Genomic DNA, 22,440 nt, shown 5'->3' on the forward strand with positions numbered 1-22,440 from the left:
TTTTCTAGAATGCATATAATCTTGACAGAAAAAAAAAAAAAGTGTTTCAGAATTTTTTTTAAAATTCTAAGCAAAGCCAAAATGTCCAGGCACTCAGCATCTCCCAAAGTGAATGGAACCCCTACAGGGCAATACATTGGGAGCGTCTCATAAAATCTGATGTCTGGAAATCAATCAGGCACTGAAAAGGAAAATCCACTAGAGACGTGGTCAGCTTGGGTTTGGCAAGCTGCATCAGCACAGGCCGCTCTTGAAGGAACCTAGCCGACCCCTGAAAATGGACCACTTTGGCTTGAGGAGACCAAGAGAAGACTACCAAGAGAAGGGCCTGGCCAGTTGTGGTTTTTTTTTTGTTTTTCCATCTTCCTACCTTGATAGAAGTGCAAACCCTTCTCTGTAGCTTTCCAGCTGTTCTCTCTTTAAATCTCAGACCGAATTCGTAGGTTTTCAGAATGATTTGAAAGTTTTCTAGGTAAGTTAGTGGGGACAGGTGACTTGGGGACCCTACTCTTCCGCCATCTTGCCCCGCCTCTCCTAGTTGTGGTTTTTGTTTGTCTTTTTGATCGCAGAGCATCTTTGCACTTTTTGGCATGCTGGGTATTGGTTTTGAATGCTTTTTTTTTTTTTTTTTTGAATGCTTTTAAATAGAGGACATTCCCATAAAAACCCAAGATGCCAAAATCGGAAGAGTTCTTATAGGCCGTCTGGTTCATTCATTCAAGTATGAGTAAAGGTGAGTGAGGCTAAAGAGATTAGGTGACAAAGTCACCGCCAAGTAGTGTCAGCACTGGTGCAAGACACGGTACCTTAGGTCGCACTCCAGATCTTCTCCCCCAAGCCTCTGATGGAAGGTGACAGCATTAAACAACTGTATTTTAATTAACTTTTATTTGCTGGGAAGGCATTCCAGGCACATAATTGAAAGATCAATTAGCATTAAAGCCTTTTAACGAGTGAACAGCTGTTATCCTCCCTCACACTTGCACATCCAACTTTATTCTGGCTTCCTTCATTCTTGCAATTGAGAGGCACAATTCCACTCTTTTTCCACTTCTCCGTGATTATTCCCCCACATTCTTCTCTGTCCTTTAGGAATTTTTCTCTTCATCACTAGTATTTGAAATGTCACGTGTGTATAGGGGGTGTGTGTGCTGGGTAGATTTTCCTTGGTTGGTTAGGGGACACCACTTCCATAAAGGAAACCTATGCTGTTCACTGTCTTTAAAATCTCTCTCCCCACGCATTTAGCTATTCCATTTTTCTGAACCTTCTTCTACTTCAAGGTTGGGCTCCTCAATTGATTTCCTAATCTGCTTATTTTTTTATTATCCATTTTTCATTTTGTATGTCTTTAGAGCTTAGAGATCTCCCTCATTCTTCTATTTCTTAATTTAAAAAACTGCTTGTGTAGGGTGGTGCCTGGATGGCTCAGTTGCCTAGGCAATCAACTCTTGATTTCAGCTCAGGTCACCAGCTCAGAGCTGTGAGATGGGGCCCCTCACGGGGCTCTGCACTTGAGATCCTCTCCCTCCCTTTACCCCTCCTCAAGTGCTCCTTCTCTCTCAAAAGATGCTTATGTATTTTAACATCTTTTCCTTCATAATCTCATGTCCTCGTGGCCTTTTTCCGCACATACTAAGGGCTACAATAAATACAAGCATATTTAGCTCTTACGTTCCCCCAACATATTTGATTTTCCTCTGCAGGATTTAAAAAAAAATTATGTATACATCTTTTTGGGATTTATTGTTATGTGTAGTAGGGTTCTTATTCTGTTGTGGCTGGTACTTATTTTCTCTCTTTCTATTTAGTGTACAAAATGCTGTTGATTTCATGTGTTGAACTTCATTGTAACAATCGTGCTATACTCATATTATTTCTGTTTTTGATTTCCCTGGATTTTCACTTACGATAAGCGTATGATATGAAAATAACTGTGATATAATTCGTGCCGAATTTCAGTTTCTCTTTGTTTTGGTGTAAAATGAAGACTACCTGGAAAACCTGTTCCTGAGTTTAATGGGAATGTTTCTGAAATTTTACCACGACATATCCTGTTATATGCTTTAGATGGACATGCTTCATTAGGTAAGGAAGATCTCTATTTGCTCAAAGTTTTAAATCATGAAAACAAGTGTTGAATATGGTCAAATGAACTTTATCTATTAAATGATAATTTGGGTTATTTTTTCTGTTGGTACCTTTTATTACACAAAAAAATGGCCAAATGTGGACCATATTGATATTATTTTTTCCAGCTTTATATTCTTAACCATCATTGGTATTATTGGTTTTCTTTTCCTTTCGCCTCAGATTCCAATATGGCTATTACTGAACCTGTCTTTTTAATAATTTTGATATTTTCATCATGAATTGCTCTAGTTTTTAAAAATACTGCATTGCAATGTTATTTATCTTGGTTACTGCTTTTTTTAATGTCTTCTCGAATTTTGTGCTTGAGGCCTCAGTCTCGGCCCAACTCTGGCAGTCAGATCACAAATTTCAGAGAGTGCTTATGCCAGTTGGATACCTGGAGTAGACTTGTGACTCAAACCTGGTTAATCAGAAAGTCACATTTCTCTAAGCATGATATTTGGGTCAAGGCTGGCCATAAGATATTTGGGTCAAAAAGAGTACAGCCAGGATCTTTTTTTCAATAAGAAAAAAAATTTTAGTTCTATGTTCACAGCAAAATTGAAGGAAAGGTCCAGAGTTTTCCTGTATATCTTCTGTCATGACACATGCATGGCCTCCCCCATTGTCACCACCCCCAGTGCAGTGGTGCTTTTCTTACAGTTGATGAACCTGCACTGACACATAATGATCAACCAAAGCCCATAGTTTACACAGGTTCAGTTCTGGTGCACAATCTATGGATTTGGACAAATACGCAATGACGGATTTCCATCCTATGGCAACATACCGGATATTTTTACTGTTCTGAAAATCCCGTGCTCCATCTACTCATCCTTCATTTCCTACTTACCCCCGGTAACCACTGATCTTTTTACCATTTCCATAGTTTTGTCTTTTCCAGGACATCATATTTTGGGGAATCCTACAGCATGTAGACTTTCCAGATTGGCTTTTTTCACTTAGTAACATTCCTTAAAACTCTTCCATGTCTTTTCATGGTTTTGTAGCTCGTTTGTTTTTGATATTGTATAATATTGCCTTGTCTGGATATAACACAGTTTATCCATCCATCTGCTGACATCTTAGTTGCTTCCAAGTTATGGCCATTATGAATCAAGTTGCTACAGATATGTGTGCAGGCTTTTGTGTGGACAAACATTTTCATCTTATTTGGGTAAAAGCAAGGAGTATGATGGCTAAATGGTACTAAGAATATGTTTACTTTTGTAAGAAACTGCCAAATTGTTTTCCAAAGTGGCTATAACCATTTTGCATTCCTACCAATAAAAAACGAATTGCTCTTGCTCTGTCCACATGTTTGCCAGCATCTGGCCATGTCCATGTACCTGATTTTAGCTCTTCTAACAGATGTGTAGTAGGAGCTCACTGTTGTAATGTGTATCTTACTGATGACCTGTGATGTGAGGCACCTTTTCATATGCTTATGTCATCTGTAGATCTTCTTTGGTGAGGTGTCTGTTAAGGTCTTTGGCCCACTTTTTAATAAGGTTATTTTTTATTTTTAAATGTTCTTTATATATTTTGAACGCACAATCTCTTATCAGATGTATCTTTTGAAATATTTTCTTCCCGTTCATGGCTTGTCTTCTAGTCTCTTGATATTATCTTTTGTAGAACAGAAGTTTTTAATTTTAGTGAAGTCCAGCTTATCAGTTATTTCTTTCATGCTTTGTGACTGAGGCCAGGACTTCAATTCTTTGGGATAAGAGCGTCTAAACTTTTCTAGAAAACATTACCTGAGAGAATGTGGGCCTTAAATTCTAGAAGTCATCTTGAAACACTGTGAGATTAAAAAATAAAGGCAAAAAATGTGGGGCAGCAGAATCAGGAATAAAGGTTGAGTTTCCTTGACAATATGATGCTGTGAGTCCATCTATACTGAAGTAAGATACCTTTGGCCTTTCTAATTTTGGCCAGAATTTTTGGGTGAGGAAATCCTATTCATTGCCGTAATGCTCTATTCTATTAGATGACCAAATGCCTGCACATCTCTCTCTTCTCTTTGATGAAATGAATTACCATGTATCACTACTCCCCTAAAAAGTGGTCTGTATACTTCTAGCCAAGACACCAGCTATGTGGTTGTAGTTCAGAGATTGATCCTAAGGGAATAACAAGATCCTCTCTATTCCATAGAGAGGGACACAGGAAAAGCAATTCAGGTATGTTTATGCTAAAGTTCTTGAGAAAGAACCAAAAGTCAAAAGTTGGAAACTAAATTCAAATAATTCATAAAAGGGGGACAAAAATAGGAGCAGTTGATAAAAGAACTCAAGATCTCTCCTAAGTAGTTGATTAATGTCATTTTCTTCCTTCTGGTATGGCAGTGGGCCAGGACACCTTCAATAGTGAAGATTGGAAGTCACTTATAAAATGTATAGTTACATGATATATAATCATATAAGATGATTAGTAGAAATATGTATGGAATGTAAAACATAGTGTATTAATTTGTTCGACAAATAAGTCATGTGAATTCACATTTGTAATTGAAAGGAAATCATTAGCAATTTCCAATAAAGGAGGTAAAAGTCAGCTTATGGAACAATTTTTTTCTTTGCCTTAGGACTCAATCTTTGTAATAACTGAAGAACACTATATTTTTTGAGGTATAAAAAACTTCCCGAGTATAACAGTTATACTTTGTTAATCAAGATAATATTTTATTTCTTATAATGTAAAAACTGAAATCATTTGAGCAGTTTTCAGCACGGTCTGTTAATTTTGAACATAGAATAAACAAAGTAGGTAAATATATATAAATGCTGTATAATGTAATTCTGTATAAAATTCACAGTTAGATGTATTTGATTATGTAAAACAAGGCAAGACAATACCACCAGAGGGCTTCTTATTGAAAAACACAGTAAAAATAATACTCGTGCATTAAACATTGCAAACTATCTCAATGTGAGTCTTTCTTGATTAAGTAATGAACCCATGAATGGTCGTTGGAGAAAACATTCAACTCAGTAATGTGTTATTTATATGTCATTGGTGTCAACTTATCACTTGACCTAAGGACATGTTACCCTTTATTTAAAGGTATTGCTATCCATGTATAAATGACAACAAACCATATGTCACAGGGATTTTGATATCTAAAAGTCTCAAATTTCATAGCAAAGATCCAGTTTAAGGCAACTACTTATATATATATAGTGTATATCTGTATTATACACATACATTATATATATGTATTATATAATCAAGATATAAAATTTCTAAGTGAACAAATTGACACTATTTTATAATGATATAATTTTTAAGCCACAGGATGAAAGTGATTTGTAATGATATCTTAGGACTTCATATTTAGCCTCAAAACATACTGATTTTTATAGCTCACATCAGCTGGACCCTGAATTCATGTAGATAGGAAGAGATAATATTTTTAGGTTGGAAATCAGCATGAATAAGCTGAGTAATTAAAGATGTGTTCAGTGAACAGTGTCTATATACTCTTTTAATTAAATTGAAATAGTCAAGAAAGAGAGCAGTAGTTAAGTCAAAAAATATATATATCAAAATGAAATTGTGGGGGATGGGGTAGGGGTAAGTACCAATTAGTGAGTCCTTGGTGAATTTTGAGAGGTGGAGAAATACATTGAATTGATTCTTAGGAATTAAATCAATACTGATGTGAAGAATGCAATAGGGACAAAAGGCCTGGAGCTGAAGCTTATGAAAAAGGAAGTAGCAGTGTCGAGAGACTGATCAAATATGTGTATGAAGAAAACTGAGAGGTCAAGATTGGGTTCAAACTTTCAAGGCTGAGGAACAAGTGGAATTCTAATACTATTGCTAGAGAGAAGTCATCTAAACTAAGTGCATGAAGTAGTTGTTTCTAGATGAAAAGTTCAAATTTAAATACAAAGTTGGAGATGAACATTATCGAACTGAAATTTCTAGGAGGCTGTTGAAATGCCGGAGGGTACGTGGCTCAGCAGAGAAAGGAAGGAATACGGGAAGGGAAGGTTGGCTCACTGAGAGTGAATAAGTACATAGATTTTCTAGTAGAATCTTCCTCTTTTACAGAAATAAAATGACTTTTTTTTTCCCCGCCTTACACATGAGTTACTGGGTTATACTATGTGCAAAGCCTAATGATAAATGAGTAAGTTTCATTAGATTTAAATATTCTTACTATTTGGTGTAAGAGAGATTTTTGTTAAACAATAAAATTAGGAAGTACGTGAACAATTTTCTTTTGATTGCCATTAAAAACTTCCCTTTCTACCAAGCTTCCCTTCGCCCCTGATCATGGATCATAAGCAAGTAAAAAAAAATAGTTAAATCAATCAAAATCAGGAAGGCACATAATAAAGTTGACTCTTTGTTCAGATAGTGGTTTGGCTCAAGATTGATTTGAGGTACTGGTTTATGCCAAAGGAGATAAAGTATGTGTAAGGAGGGAAGCACACGATGGAATTGTATTAGTATCAGCTCTAGTTAAATGCATAATAGAGTGATATCCTTACAGAAGAAAGTGGTTGGCAGCACTTTAGATGTGAAATCCAAAACGTGCTTGATCTTTAATAGCTGTATTTTTTAATCTGTGCATAGGTTATAAAGGAGATCATCATATACACGACCATATTCTCAAACAGCTGGTCACCAAAGGAAAAAGTGGACTGATCTGATGTGGCCAGTAATATGATAATTTATAGCCAATGGGAAATAGAAAAGGATTGAGAGAATAAGTAAATGCATAGTAGTCAGCCCTTGAGTATGCACTTTGATTAGACGAAGAAATGACTTCTGATACAAATGTATTAATAGCAGTTAATACGTACATAGAAAACTCATGGAAATATTCAGTAAAAGGATTTCACGAAAGAAAAAAAAATATAGTGAAAAGCTTCATCCAAAATATTTAGAGCTGATGTAATAGTGTAACAAATTTATAGTTTTTTAACAAAAATTTTTTCATATACTATTTTCACGGTCTGCTTCTTTCTTTTTCTTTTGGTCTTAATTAATCCTCCTTTTGATATTCTTTGCATGAAACCTGCAGAAGGAAGAGAAACAATTATGCATAATAAAGTAATAGAGTGATACAATAAAACATTTTATCTAAAATGTTCTCAAATTTATCTTTTGATATTTAAAACAAAAACAATTGGCTTAAAAGCCTTTAATTCGTCTTTGTGCAGAACAACGTATTTCTAAGGAAGTCACTTCACATATATAAGAATTAGCAAAAATGGATAAGCATGTTACTGATTTTTATTATTCATCTTCAGTTAGAAATTCATGCTCATTTTATTAAAGCAAACATATGGTTGATGGAATTATGGGGGTTTCTATTTATATATATTAAGACTCTATAAACATGCATTGTTTTTATATTCAGAAAAAAGTTAGTAACTACATTAATGTTGTGCATCATAAGATAGCCTTAACACATTTTGATATCACTTAAAATGAAAGCTTAGTTTGTAAATATTAAAAGAATAAAATGTTTTGTTTTAAATAGATTTTTCTGTGAAAGACACGTTACAAGGAATTGTAGTTAACATCTGCAGCAATATCCTCTAAATGTAGTTGAAAGGGGGACATATAGTAGTTAAATTATAATATTTGGTTTCTTATTATAAATAGAACGAATTTCATAATATTTTCTTAAACTTTGTTCATAATTTCCATGCAGTTTGTTGTCTTAGACGCCAGTGAATTAATAGGAAGGATGTCCTTGATACCTTTTTTGCAAGCTGTAAGGCATGCTTTTTTAGAAGTGAAATTATTTTCATTCCCTCCACATCCACTGTACTTAAAAGGGCGGCATTTCCCAATGACTGAATTATAGTAGAATCGGCTCTCGTTGGCGTGACACAGCCCTCTGTCTGCTGGGGTCAGACACCAGGAAGGACCGTAGAACTCTAAAAACATCAAGAAAACATGGTAAATCCTATATGGTGGTTATTCTGACACTTTCATATTATTTATTGTTTATTGATTACTGTTGTACGTACACCTACTATAAGACAATAAATAATCTGAATGAGTAAAAGTAGGACTCCGTGAAATTCCTGCATTTCAACTCTAGGAAAAGGCTTTCCTGTCCTCCAACTGTCCACCACAGTAAGACCTTCCTCTAGTAAATAAAAAAGTAGGTATATTTGTTAAAGGGCAGTGCTATGGTTTCTCTTGATAATGAAAAATCTAGTTGTACGTAATAAGGGAACCCACTATGCAAAAGTGTACAAAAATTTGTTAACCATAGTCACTTTAACAAGTTATCAATGTTTGCCATATCATTTTTGTTCATGACTGTTCAACGGGAGGAAAAAGTCCTGCTGAGGAACCCTTATTCATCGTAGGACGTACACACTGATGCTGAGGAAGAGCTTGGGTTGGGTTGGGTTGGGTTGGGTTGGGTTGGGTTGGGTTGGGTTTTCTAGATGATGTAACACAATCCCGGTTTCAAGCACAGGAATTCAGGTGCAGCAAATTCTAACTTTCTGTTTCAGAGAAGGATCCCTGGAGAGTTGGTTTGATTTAGCAAGAAGGTTTTCTTGTGAATTGAAGCATCAGGTCTCCTTGAGTTAGATATTTTTGCAAAGGAAGGAACACCGCCAAAGCCAGTAAGATGGAACATTCACAGGTTTACTGGGACCAGCCACTTTACAAAAAGAAGAAAGAAAATGCAACCCGGGTGATTAAAAGGATCGCTTGTTTTCTGAAGGCAAAGCAGAGAAATCGTTTCCATACAAGGGGAATTTTCAGCTCTTTCGGAAACTCCTGTCAACGAGGGGAAGCTGGTGCCCTCGCCGCAGACCTAAACCACTTGATATTAGTGAACCCAAACTGCAGGCAAGTTGCCCGATGGTGAGAAATCAATATAAGAAGACCTTGGTGGCTTTGCCAACTAGCGGGTTGTGGCACAGCAGATGCAGACAAAGAGGGAACGCTAAGTGTACAACACTGGCCGGAAACAGACCCTTGAGGAAGCCAGCCGATGAAGGCAATGGGTTGGGCAGGAGGCGGTAGGTGCTTTGAGGGCAAGCAAACCCCAGATGAAAAGACTGACAAGAAATAGAGGGAAACAATTTGAGGCGAAAATGCAGGAATTATTTGATCTGCTATAACTTAATGAACAATAGTATAATCCCAATTAGACTTGGAAAAAAAATAAGAATCTGGATTTACCTCCTTTCTTGATAATTTAAATAAAGAGTAGAGTGTCTTGATATAATGGCTCATGTCATAGAGAAATTCCAGAAAATAGGAGTGGGAATACTATAGAAAGAATATAGAAGACATTGTTGAGAGATGAAAAGAAAATTCTGTGTCAAAATTCAAGAACTGTAATCACATAAAGAATACTGTATTATTTAGGTATTTGATTAGGTCTATAAACCCTAATTTTAAAAATAAAACCTCCGGATCTGTAAAACTAAAGCATTCAAAATCCTATAGTCTAATTTATCTTTTATGTCCTTTTATTTGGGGGTTATAGTGCATGATCATCGCCATCATTAATCAAAAGTTGAACACTCTTGGGGGGAAGGCGGGCCTCACTCAGTAGAGGCTGTTGAAGTCCCTGCCCACCCTAACGGCGTCTGTAGGATGGGTTTTCTGACAGTGAATAGAGCTCTACTGTAGCTGAGCCCTGCTATTGCGCAGGCTTTTCCAGCATTTGGGCTCTGGATTCTCATGAATCCAGAACCTACAATGTGAGATGGTTATCGGTTGCTACCACTTCTGTCTCCATGAGCTTCCAAAGTCATCACCTGTATCCAGAAACAAAAGAAACACTCCTCAAGCAACTAGCCTAACCCCAGAAGGAGAGAAAGGTGCTATTTTTAAAACTCTCAGCAAGTCCCCACAGATGCTTCCTAGCTAATGATGGGACTTCTACAGCAGTGTCATTTTGCATTTTGTACACACGATTTCCCGGCCCACAGTAAGTTGAAGATGGAATACATGGAGGCACCTGCGGGTTGTGCACGTCCTCTTCACAGATGTTGATTATCATGTCTTAATAGCAATGTTCCACCTAAAGTTTCTTATTCCAGGACAGAGAGAAATTTCTGACGACACAAAGTAAATTCCTCCTTCTTTTCCCTCGACCTGTAGTACACCTGGCCGCACAACAAAATCAAGGCTATTTCAAAATGAGAGCAAGCTAGGTTGGAGCAAGCAATGCCTGGACTGAGGGCAACCGTGGAGGCGGCTCCGAGGCCACAGAGGCTACACCACAGGTTTGCTGGGGACAGGTACCCTCGCTTCTGTCTGCTTTGGGTCCCCGAGTCTCCCACCGAGCGTCTGCCGCTCACCAAGTCTACTCAAAAGCCAAGGGAGAGGGAACAATGGAGGTACTGGACAAGCAAGGAGAAGGCAGGGGGATTCGTTTGAAAGCAGACAGAGAGTTGACCAGCACAGGTGCCATTCGAGAGTGTCACTACCTGTTCATTTGTCCCTGGCATCAGGTCTCCTCTACCTGACACTCTTGGCTTCTGCACCAGAGGATGTCTGCTACGCGGCTTCCGACTCCTGGGAACCGGTGTATAGACTTGAGCTGTTCCTCTTACCAGATACCGGCTCCTACTCAAAAAGCATCTGTCCGTGACCGACCCGATGACAGGTGTTCATCTACCTCACTTTGCCCTGATTTTAATTACCACCTGCACAGATCATCGAATACAACTCTCCTTTGACCCAGATCAATATTGGGGTTCCTAATGCTAAAAATACAGTGGGTTAAAATTTGAAATTGGGTTAAAATTTGAAATTAATTGCGAAGAATGTTGTGAGATATATATATATATATATATATATATATATATATATATATATGACACACATATATATATAACTGCTAAGTTATAACTGAAATTAATTGCAAAGAATGTGTTTTTTATCTTTCTATACATTTATATATATAAAACACACATTCTTCGCAATTAATTTCAGTTATAACTTAGCAGTTATATATATATGTTATATATAAGTTATATGTATCATGATATAACTTCTAAAAGTTTTAATTCAGTAATTATCAGTTGGGGAGTTTTTATAAGGCCATTATTCTTCAGAACGTGAATTATACTTCCTGTGTCAACTAATTAATTTCTCTAAAAATCATTTGAAGTCTAAGTAGCTATGATAGTCATTGGATTGGGGCACCTGAGTGGCCCAGTCAGGAGGGCATCTGACTCTGGATTTTGGCTCAGGTCGTGATCTCAGGGCCGTGAGTTTGAGCCCGGTGTTGGGTGCTGCGCTGGGCATGGAGCCTGCTTGCGATTCTCTCTCTCCCTTTCTCTCTCTCTGCCCCTCCCCACTCCTGTCTAAAAAAGAGAATATCATAAGATTACTTTAGCATAGGCAGTAATATCATTAAAATAATGAAGCAGCTGGTTTCTCAAGGACATTTTAGCCCCAAGCTTTTTTGGGTCCTTGATCATCATCCGTTTTGATCTCCAAAGGTGAGGAAATTGAGGTTCTTGCACCTTATGAGGAGATGCTTGATTGTTTTCAATGAACATATTTATCCTAGATAAATACAGACACTCACCTAGTCAAAATCCAAACATGAATATCTAGAATGAAAGAAAATATAAAGGTTTTGAAGTAGTTGCACAATGTAATTTTAGGGTCTAGATTATATTCATTCACAGGTATTTACGATAGAATAAAAAGACACTAACCTGACTTCTCTGTTCATTTTCCAAGGGGGATTTAATGCCCAAACGCATTCTGTCTTGATCTCGCCACTAATAACGAGTTGAATAGCTTCCACTTAGAGGGTCTATGATGGGCTTCAGAATTCAGGATCCACTGCCATGATCTAGTAAGGCTGCTAACCTGTAAGGTGGCGCTCCAAAATCCATTTTATATTTAAAGTGGCTTATGTAAACTTTCTCTGAAACGTATACTGTGAACTTCACGTGTTACAGTCACTTTGAACCTTTTCCATGGTGTCTTTCTGTCCCCGTTTTACATGCCTAATATTTAGGCTTTCATTTTACCAGACCAATGTAGGATTTATGAATTACTCCATGACTTGCTGACAATTTTTTTTGTCTTCTGACATTGTTTTAGGGAATTGAATAATAAATCTTCCCTTTGAATAACACATTTTCCCCATGATTTTCTAGCAAAGAAAAATATAAAGATTTTAGCTTTGCAATTATAATTTACCATTGTAAGACACTGAATTAATACAAAAGTACGTAACAAGTACAAAACAAAGTTTCTCTATAATTTGACTCCTGTAACTTAACCATTATCAGTGTTTTGGTGTGTATTTTCCTCCAAATTATTTGCATAGGCAAACATAGATTAGCATTCTACTCTGTGCCTTTTTACTTGATAATATTTTGTGAATGTTACCATATTTGTTCATGTATATCTCAGTCTTTTTAATATGAAGAGTGTTCATTTAAAGTATATTTAGTCAACCCATTACTCATGAGGATGTAGGTTGTTTTTTTCAATTCCAGAAATAATGGCTCATGATCATCCTTGTACACTGGTCCAGATATTTCTAAAGTTCTTTCTAAAATTAGAATTGTGCAAAAGCTATACTCAGTTTGTAATCTGGTACATGCCGCTGAATTTTCCACTAAATGTTTATATAAATTTGTATTTCCATGGTGATGTTTAGAAGTCCCTAAACAAACCTGTCACCTGTAAATTTATTATTTACAGATAGTAAATCTATGCGATAGGAAAAGCAGTATCTCCACTCACTACCATGGGAGGATTGGTGTGAGATGGACAGAGACTGACATTCTGTCTCGAAGACAAAAACGTAGGGAATGGGGAAACGAGTACTGTGGAGCTTCCCCCCCCCCTTTTTTTCTTTTGTCTACACGTACAGTAACTTAGCTGAGAGTAAAATGTAAAAAGAGGGCTGCTAGGGCACATGAAACTGAAAGGTCAAGAGGGATAGAGTAGAAGACACCTTCCCCAGGAGGGAAGCCTCCACAGGTTAACAAAGAAAAGTTGTGTAGATATTTATTGGGTTGGATTTCTTTACCTGGATGACTGTCTAATCCCTGTGCAGAGTTCCCAAAGTTATCTTTATCCATGGATTTTTCTAAATAAAGCCACAAAGCAAGCAAACCATGGTAAAATTACAAACTATGAGGCTGTTATGAATATAATTTATCCTGAGATAATTATGACTTGTAATTAAAGAATTTTTTCCTTAAGACATCTGGAAAATTGAAAACCCTGTAAGATTTTAGTAAAGGGTGAAAACATTTTATTTAGTCCCTTGATCAGCTTGTAAGGAAGAATGAAATTTTAACAAGTGGAAGAGATGGGGGGCGATGGGCGAAGGACAGCACACAAGGCAGAATGTTCCTAGTTTGGAGTATTTTGCAAACTCCAGGCTATCTGAAGAAAAGAGTGCATAGAGAGGATAGCGGGGTGTAGGGCTGGAAGGGTTGATTTAGATCCAATTAAGGTTTTTGATTACTAATATACTTGGAATCTATGAGATAGACATTAATGAACAACTGAAAGTATTGAAGGATGAAAAGGATAGTTCTGCTCTTTCTTGACACATCCTCCCTAGACACGCGTAGGTAGAGTCCTGCAGGAGACTCGCAATAAAGGGGAATATAAGACGGGCCTAACTGAAGCAGGGGTAGTGGAAATGAATAACATTAACCACCACATTGACTGTGGGTAGGGAGAGAGCTACAGGGAAGACAATTCTGGTATGTTTGGACTGATTGACTTAGAAGATGGAATTTTTAAAATATATCATGAAATACAATTATAATATGAAACATAGTCCTAACAGTTTTATGATGTATAATTTTATCATGACTTTCTTTCATTGTAGCTTTACTCAGAAAAATCCCCGGATAAAGATAGAATTGTGAGCTATGCCCATGGATTCGCCAGCATCTACACAAATGAATCCAAGATTTTAGGTAGAAGGCAGGACCCAGGTCTAGAAAAAGACAAAATTTTAATTTTGACACCCTTCGATGGAAGCACAAGATCCTGATTCTGTCCCCCACAGCACGGGTGCAGCCCTCTGTCTTAGCGTAGAGTGTAGGCGTTGAGGTCACCTCTGTTATCTCCCCCCCACCCCATTTCATAGGCATGCCTGTAAAAAACAAAACCACCTTTCTGACATGTTATTCACAGACTCCCAGTCCCTGTGACAATCCCCATCCTATAGGAGCCACTCAGTATTGGTTGAACTGACATTAGCAAGTATAATGGATTTGTACCTCAGGTCATAAGATACAGTTGGAAACACAGGTTTACAAGTCCTCTGATTAGAGAATATGATCCAAAGACATAAATATGTGTTGGTGTTTTATTTTGAAATTTTGATTTGTTTTATTTCAGATAATCATAGTATTATGTATATTGAATGAGATACTTCAGATCAAGGTTACAGGCTTTAGTTATGTCAAAAAAAAAAAAGTATCACTAATAAAATGTATACAAATAACACCCCTGATTATTTTTTCCTGCTATACATGTCCATTGACCCTAGGTAATTGCCATCAAAACCTTCAAATATTTATACTTTTGAGCCCTTATTGTGTGCTAAACATGGAATAAGAATTTTATATGTCATCATTAAATCACAAAAATTTATGAGTTTATTACTCTCCACATATAACAAACGAGGAACATGAGGCCAAGAGTTGTATAATTTGTTCAAGGCCACAAAAAAGAGCTGGCAAATAGCAGGATTAGAATACAAACCCATGTCTTTCTGCCCAATAAAGCCAATCCTCTTAACTACTATGATACATCCTCTGAAAACTGACTAGAAAATAAAAAGAACTGAGCAAAGATAATTTAATAGTTACCAGATAAAGAGAAAGCTGTCACAACTTGCCTTTTATATCCAATTTCCAAATCCTCTCTGCTTTGAAGCTCAGGTTCAGAATGTCTTACATATTTCCTACCGTAAGTTACATACGTAAAGTTGAAGTCTTTCAAGTTTGAACAGGAAAAAGATAGTTAATCATAATAGGTCATCAAGTGAAGAAACTGGAAACAAGTCTTACAAGTAACAGAGCTGAGCCAAACAGTGTTCAAAGAGCTCAAATATTTACAGGCAGTAATTGTCATGTTTGCATATTCAACCTGGACTAATTCTAGAAATAACAGAGCAAAGTTCCAGGGTTGTGTGTACTCTGTAATCATATTTGCATTGGCCAGTCAGCTATCCATTTAATAGCAATAAGATGAAACAGAAGACTAGAAACCACATGCCATCATGGCCTAGAAAAGACATGGGTTTTCCCAATTAATACCTCTTACAATAATGTGTTTTAAACTTTTTCCTACAAAGATTGGTCATTATTCAAATAGAAGTAGGGTAGTTGGAGAATTACAACATAGAGTAGCACAGGCTTTTCTAACCTTATTCCTCATTCCTAACCTGCTCTGTAGCAGTAAATACCAAAGTCATATAATTATAGGGATGTGCTGTCTAAAATCAGGTACCTGTGCCACCTAAAATAGACCACAGAGATCAATGGAATGAAAGAGCCCAGAAATAAACCCAAGCTTATATGGGCAATTTACCTATGACAAAGAAGGCAAGAATATACAGTGAGGAAGAAGACAAGTCTTTTCAATAAATAGTTTTGGGAAAACTGATCAGCTATACGCAATAGAATAAAACTGGACCATTTCCTTTACTTAAAAATAAACTCAAAATGGATTAAAGACTTAAAGACCTGAAACTATAAACTCCTGAAAGAAAACGTAGACAGTAAACCCATGGACATTGGTCTTACCAATATTGTAGGAATCTGTCTCCTCAGGCAAAAGCATCAAAAGCAAAACTAAACAAGTGGGACGACATCAAATTAAAAAGTTTCTGCGCGGTGAAGGAAACAATCAACAAAACTAAAAGGTGACATACTGAATGGGAGGAGCTATTTGCAAATGATATATCTGAAAAGTGGTTAATACCCAAAATGTATACAGAGCTTGTACAATTCAACACCCAAATGACAACCATTTGATTAAAAAATGAGCAGATGACCTGAACAGACATGACATGACATGACATGGCCTGAACAGACATTTTTCCAGAGAAGAGCGACAGATGGCTAACAAACACACAAGAGGCTCAACATGACTAATCCTCCAGGAAATGCAAATCAGAACCCCAATGAGCTATCACCTTATACCTGTGAGAATAGCTAGTGACAAAAAGATAAGAAATAACCAGTGTTCTCAAGAATGTGAAGGAAAAGGAACCCTCCTGTGCTGTTGATGGGAGCGTGTATTGATGCGGCCACTGCGGAAAACAGCATGGAGCCCCCTCAAGGAACTAAAAATGGAAATACCATGTGATCCGATAATTCCACTGCTGGGTTTTCAAAGAAAGCAAACCCACTATTTCGAAAAGACCTAGGCATCTCTACACTGTCTGCAGTGTTTTTTTAGAATAGCCAAGAAGTGGAAGCAGCCCAGATGTCCATCAATTGATGAACGGATAAAGATGTGTGTGTAGATACACACACGATGGAATATCATTCAACCATAAAAAAGAACAAGATCTCTCCATTTGAACCTAGAAGGTATTATGCCAAATGAAAAGTCAGAAAAAGACCAGTCCCATGTGATTTCACTTACACTGGAATCTAAAAAACAAGACAAACTTATAAATACAGAGAACAAACTTGGGGTTGCAAGAGGGCAAGGGGCTAGAGGAGTACTCAAAATAAAGGTAAAGGTGATCAAGAGGGACAAAGTTCCACTTATAGAGTAAGTCATGGGTGTATGATCAATATTGTCATGACTTTGTATGGTGACAGATGGTAACTAGATTTATGGGGATTGTTTTATAATGTAAGTGTCAAATCACCATGAATGTACCCCTGAAACTTATATAATGTTGTACGTCAACTATACTTCAATTAAAAAGTGCCATCACCGTAGTATTATTAGTTCATTCGCATGTCGCTTATATTCACGTGTGAATGAGTTTTGACTTGGAGCTGTAGGACGGTCGGACATATAATGAGATATTTTACTTGTCCGTATACGATTAGTGTCGTACAAGGTAATTTCATTTACACATTAGAAGTCTGTGTTTCTTTTTCTTTTAAAGGTATCTGTATTCAAATTTCAGAAACACTTCTCTGGAGGGGAAGGGGGTGAAATCTATTCTTGTTAAAAGCAGAGAAGGTCCAGGAAGAAAAGGATTAGCAGCAGTAGTCAGTGGTCACCTAGGGTGACCGTGTCTGGGTGGCAGCGGTCTTAGCAGAGGGGAAGCGCTACATTTTTCTTTCTCACCAGCTGTGCTGTGGGGAAGTAGAAGGTCTTATGGATCCTCTCCATAGGTCACCTATTTTTAGAAAGCTGGTTTGTCAGAAAATCAGCATAAGAGGCATCAGACCTAAATGAGGAGGAAAGTTTCTGTGTGTCTGGGTCTGAGAACACATTATGAAAAACAGGATGCTTATGGGGGGGTCTATTTAAGTGGGTTTTTGATGAAGTGGGGTTTTCAGAGTCGTTGACAGTGCTGGTGATTAACCACGACGTGCAACTACACGGGGGCCTCTGTAGATTATACATGATAATAATCTACATGAGCAAATCTTCAACAAGAGGCCAAATAGGCGACAGTATTTTCTTGCAAATCTGTAAATTGATTGCATCAGTGATGGTGTCTGACTTTCATTCAGGCAGTTTGTATGACATCTCTTCCAAAAGGCCAATGATAACCAAAAAATTTTTAAAAGGTGTTATGTGTGTGTCTGTATATGTTTATGTTTTTTGCTTATGTTCTTTTCTATCAATTTTTTAAATATGTATATGGAATCTGGCCAGTAGGTTATACATTGAATACCGTCAGGGGAGAGAGAGAGAGAGAGAGCCTTAGGTACCCAAATGGTTTGCAAAATGATAATCAATCATTTTCCCTTGGCCTAGAGGCTGCCAGGAAGCAGTAAGGAGTAAGTCAAATACATAGTCAGAGACCAAGTGTGAGGCAGAGTTGCCAGCAGGCTTTTGAAGTCGATCAGAAGATTTTTCCAAAATATCATAGAGCTGATGTAGTCCCAAGGCAGCTATTAAGACTTGATATAGAGAAGTAAAGGGCTATGAGAACCATGAAAATAAATCACTTTTTTTTTTTAAAAAAAAGATTAATTTATTTTAGAGAGCACGAGAGAGTGAGAGCAGGGGCGGCGGCAGGGGGTGTGGGAGAGAATCTCAAGCAGCGTCCTCACTGAGCACAGAGCCTGATGTGGGGCTCAATCTCACGACCCTGAGATCGTGACCTGAGCAGAAATCAGGAGTTGGATACTTAACCGACTGAGCCACCCAGGCACCCCAAATCACTTTTTTAATCAATGGGTCAAGTCCACTCAAAAAGTCCAGAATCATAAGCAACTGATGAATCACAAAATTAACCCCTGAAATTAATAATAATATAATAATAATATATATGTCAACTAAATTGAATTTAAATCAAAATTCTAAAAAAAAAATCTTAGAATAAAATAGATAATTCCTTTAGAAAAAAAAAGCCCAGAATTGGTATGAACACTTGAGGATATTAATTTTTCTTTTATAAGCATTTACCAATGAGCTCTATTGAGAGGACTCTATTAACTATGTGCACAGAAATATTAAAACTTTATTAATGGTATGCTATCAATAGCATCACATATATGGTATAAATATTAAAGAAATCTTGAAAGCAGAAATACAAATATAAACAAAAGAATGGGAAATGAATACTCCTAGAAAAAGAAGAAAAGGAGTCCACTGGCTAGAGGAATTTAGGTTTTGAGGCAAATACATACATAAAAAAATAAGATAATTCTCTAGACAAAGAAAGGAGGAAGATTTTCCCTAATTTCTTTTTAATTTTTTTTATTTATTTATGATAGTCACACACAGAGAGAGAGAGAGAGAGAGAGAGAGGCAGAGACACAGGCAGAGGGAGAAGCAGGCTCCATGCACCGGGAGCCAGATGTGGGATTCAATCCCGGGTCTCCAGGATCGCGCCCTGGGCCAAAGGCAGGTGCTAAACCGCTGCGCCACCCAGGGATCCTGAGATTCTCCCTAATTTTAAATGCAATTAGTATGAAGGATTAAATGTCTATAGTTTAATTTTTTTAAAAGATTTTATTTCCTTGTGAGAGAAGAGTAAGAGAATGAAACAGAGAGAGAGAAGCAGAGCCCCCACTGAGCAGGGAGCCCAATGTGGGGCTCAAACCCAGGACCCTGGGATCATGACCTGAGCTGAAGGTGACACTTAACTGACTGAGCCACCCAGGGGCCCCATAAATGTCTATCATTTTAAATAAAAATCCTCATAATATTATTAAAGCTATTAATATTGTTTTCATTTAAATTCATATTGTGAATTTTTACCGTTTCCTTAGTTGATAATCTACTGTTATTAACCATTAGTTTGATTTTTATACTTCTTCTTGTACAGCTACATAAAAACCTGGGACATTTATCAGACAGTGTCGGAAGTTTATTTTCTCTCTCACCCTTATTTTGTCTCCTCCTTTCTCTTTTGGCAGTGTGCTTGCCCAAAATCACGATTTCTATACTTCACGAAACGTGAAGGCAAAACCATCATCCCCTAACTTACTCCGTTCATTATAATGATAAACGAATGAAGATCTCTACTTGAAATAGTGAAGCAATCCAAGCAAAAAATACCGAAACATACTGAAAACTGATTTCATGCATTTATTTTATTAGTAGATATACTGCATCACACGTCTCTTTAAGCCCATTACGTCCGTTATTCTAAACTTGCACATCTTTCACACAGTGAGATTTTGCGTGCTTTTCAACATGTGACACTGAACTGGATAAAACAAAATGTCATTGAAAGACACAGGGCTGGAAGGACACAAAGAAACAATGCAATGAAATTACTTAATTTTACAGATAACACATCAGAAACTACAAAGATATGTACCGTTATCATTATGCACAAACTAGTGCTTAAAAATTAGACTCCAATTCACCCAGCGTTGACTTCACTGCTCTAATGGAAGAATCTAACCTAAGGACCTAACGGCATTTGCATATACTGTCTTCAAGCTCTCTCTGAAATTCTGCATGCCCTTTATGACCTCTCAAGGGCTACCGGAACGCACGCAGCTTGAGGGCCTACAACTTGGGGAATTTAATTCATTTGACGCCCACTTATTTTTTTTTTAAGACTTCCCATTAAAAAGTAAACACTTTACAGAAAGAGGCTTATACTTTAGATTTCATGAATGAATCCTGGTTCTTAGGCTGGGTTGAGGGAAACGAGGAAGGATGGGGATGTGGGGAGAGGCCTGGGGGAGGCATGTGGGGTTGCCTTCCATAGGATGGTGCTGCAAGTCCTGAGGGCACACACATATAGCGTTCCCTCTTTAGATCTCCCATCTCCTTACACCTCCCAGCCTTCCTGTAGCCACGTTTCCGTTCTCCTGGTGGCTCCTAAGGTCTGGCATTTCAGGCCTGACGCCAACCCCACAGCCGTGATGGGGGCAGGGGGGTCATGCCCTGGATACTTGATCCCTCAGCAAGGCAGGGAATGGCCAACACCGGCAGCGCGCGTGCACCCGGGCACACGTTCTGTTTGCCGTTGGCTTGCTTGCTAGTGTGTTGGTTGTGAAGACAGTTCCTCAAACACTTCCCAGTGCTGATTCCCATCGGATTCGGATACAGGGCTGGGATGGAGAACGCCCGCTCCGGACGCTTTCTCTTTTTTACCCTAGGGCTGCGTTCCTAACAGCTACAGAACTTCATCAACTCTTGTCAACCTCACATTTGAAATGTTCACATGGTCTGCTTCTAAGGGAAATCTCTGATTCGTGAATTGAGCACACGTGGTTTTCGAAGTTTAGGAGGACCTTGTGTTTATCGTGTTAACTTTCAGCTCTCTCTGTTGTTTTTCACTGCCCTGGTATTTGTGGTTTCTGGCTACGTTTTTGCATATTTTTTACTATTGTCCCAGCTCTGCATTTTCTGTGAGCATATTTCCTGTATGTTTGATTACGTTTGATGAATATGTTGATAGGGTATAGCCCAGAAAAGAATTTTGAGAAATCCAGAAGATAATTCCCTGTGGAGTGGCGTAACCTTTTGGTGATGGTTATTCAACAAATTCCTAATCTGTCCTATGACTGAACACCTGAGGCCTTGACAGTAGTGCCGTGCTCAGTTAAAGAGCACTCTATTGCCATGAGGATAATTTACCATCAGACGTTGATGCTGATAATTCCAAGCATTAGTTTATAAGATCACTTTGGCATAGAATTAAATATCGTAGGAAAATGTTCATATGATATGTAATCAAAGGCTTCCTTCAAAGCATACCTTAAAATAGAAGAGAATTATCACCCCTATGGGATTGAAAAACAAACATTTTGAATCTCGGTGTTTCAACACACCTATTATTAGATAACAAGACCTATTTTTTTTTAAAGCGAAGTTCTAATCTACATTCCACTTCTATTGTTACCATAATATTTTTCTGGGAGGAATTTAAAAAAAAGAGAGAATCTTACCTAAAAAGCTGGAAACCGTGGGAGGCCGGGGAGTGAAAGAGTCATTATTCACAGAAACAGGAGGTGATGTATTATCCCCAGAATCATGTTGTAATCCACCACTCTCAGAATCGTGTTGTAATCCACCACTCTCAGAATCGTGTTGTAATCCACCACTCTCAGAATCGTGTTGTAATCCACCACTCTCAGAATCGTGTTGTAATCCACCAATCTCAGAATCGTGTTGTAATCCACCAATCTCAGAATCAGGTGGCATGCTATCCCCAGAATCAGCTGGTAATAGGCTATCCCCAGAATTAAACAGGGATGTATTATTCATAGACCCAGGCGATCCTGTATTATTCACTGTCTCATCCATCAGCAAATCAATGCCTGAGAAAAAAAAATACAGCCAATCAAAATACAACCTGCCTTCAATTCACAGTTATACGTATAAAGCAGAGCACAGCAGTTGTGTCAAGAAGAGTAGACATCCAGGGCCATGTGGGTGGCCCAGTCGGTGGAGCGGCTGACTCCCCGTTTCCCTGAGGTCAGATGTCATGGGTCATGAGGTCAAGCGCCCTGGGCTCTGTGCTCAACGGGGAGTCCCCCCCCCAGCTACCATGGGCACACATGTGGTCTACCTCGAATAAATCTGAAAGACTAGACTTCTAGAACTTTTATTCACATGTACTTTAAATTTAGGAACAGTGAATCTTTATACATATAGTTAATATATATATATATATATATAGTTGTAAGATCATATTTCTTGGGTAACTGTAGTTCTTGGTCAAAAAAAAGGTAACAAAGTTTAAGG

The 22,440-nt window shown here is 37.7% G+C and overlaps 1 protein-coding gene across 6 annotated transcripts in view; it reads right to left on the bottom strand.

Moving 5' to 3' along the window:
- Positions 1-4,793: 4,793 nt before the first annotated feature.
- The window catches only part of TFPI (tissue factor pathway inhibitor), an 89,395-nt gene continuing 71,748 nt past the window's right edge, over positions 4,794-22,440 (bottom strand). For 5 of the 6 annotated variants that reach the window (XM_035697409.2, XM_025460444.3, XM_025460445.3 and 2 more), the window contains 3 exons: positions 21,642-22,013; positions 7,860-8,039; positions 4,794-7,168 (listed from right to left, as the gene is read on the bottom strand). In XM_035697409.2, coding sequence (XP_035553302.2) covers positions 7,062-7,168; positions 7,860-8,039; positions 21,642-22,013 — 659 coding nt within the window. In that variant the 3' untranslated portion in view covers positions 4,794-7,061. Of the gene's footprint in view, positions 7,169-7,859; positions 8,040-19,808; positions 19,978-21,641; positions 22,014-22,440 lie in introns of those variants that run through there. The other variant, XM_049106277.1, reaches the window with a different exon arrangement.

The sequence above is a fragment of the Canis lupus genome, chromosome 36 (assembly GCF_003254725.2).
Source record: "Canis lupus dingo isolate Sandy chromosome 36, ASM325472v2, whole genome shotgun sequence".
Taxonomy (NCBI): Eukaryota; Metazoa; Chordata; class Mammalia; order Carnivora; family Canidae; genus Canis; species Canis lupus.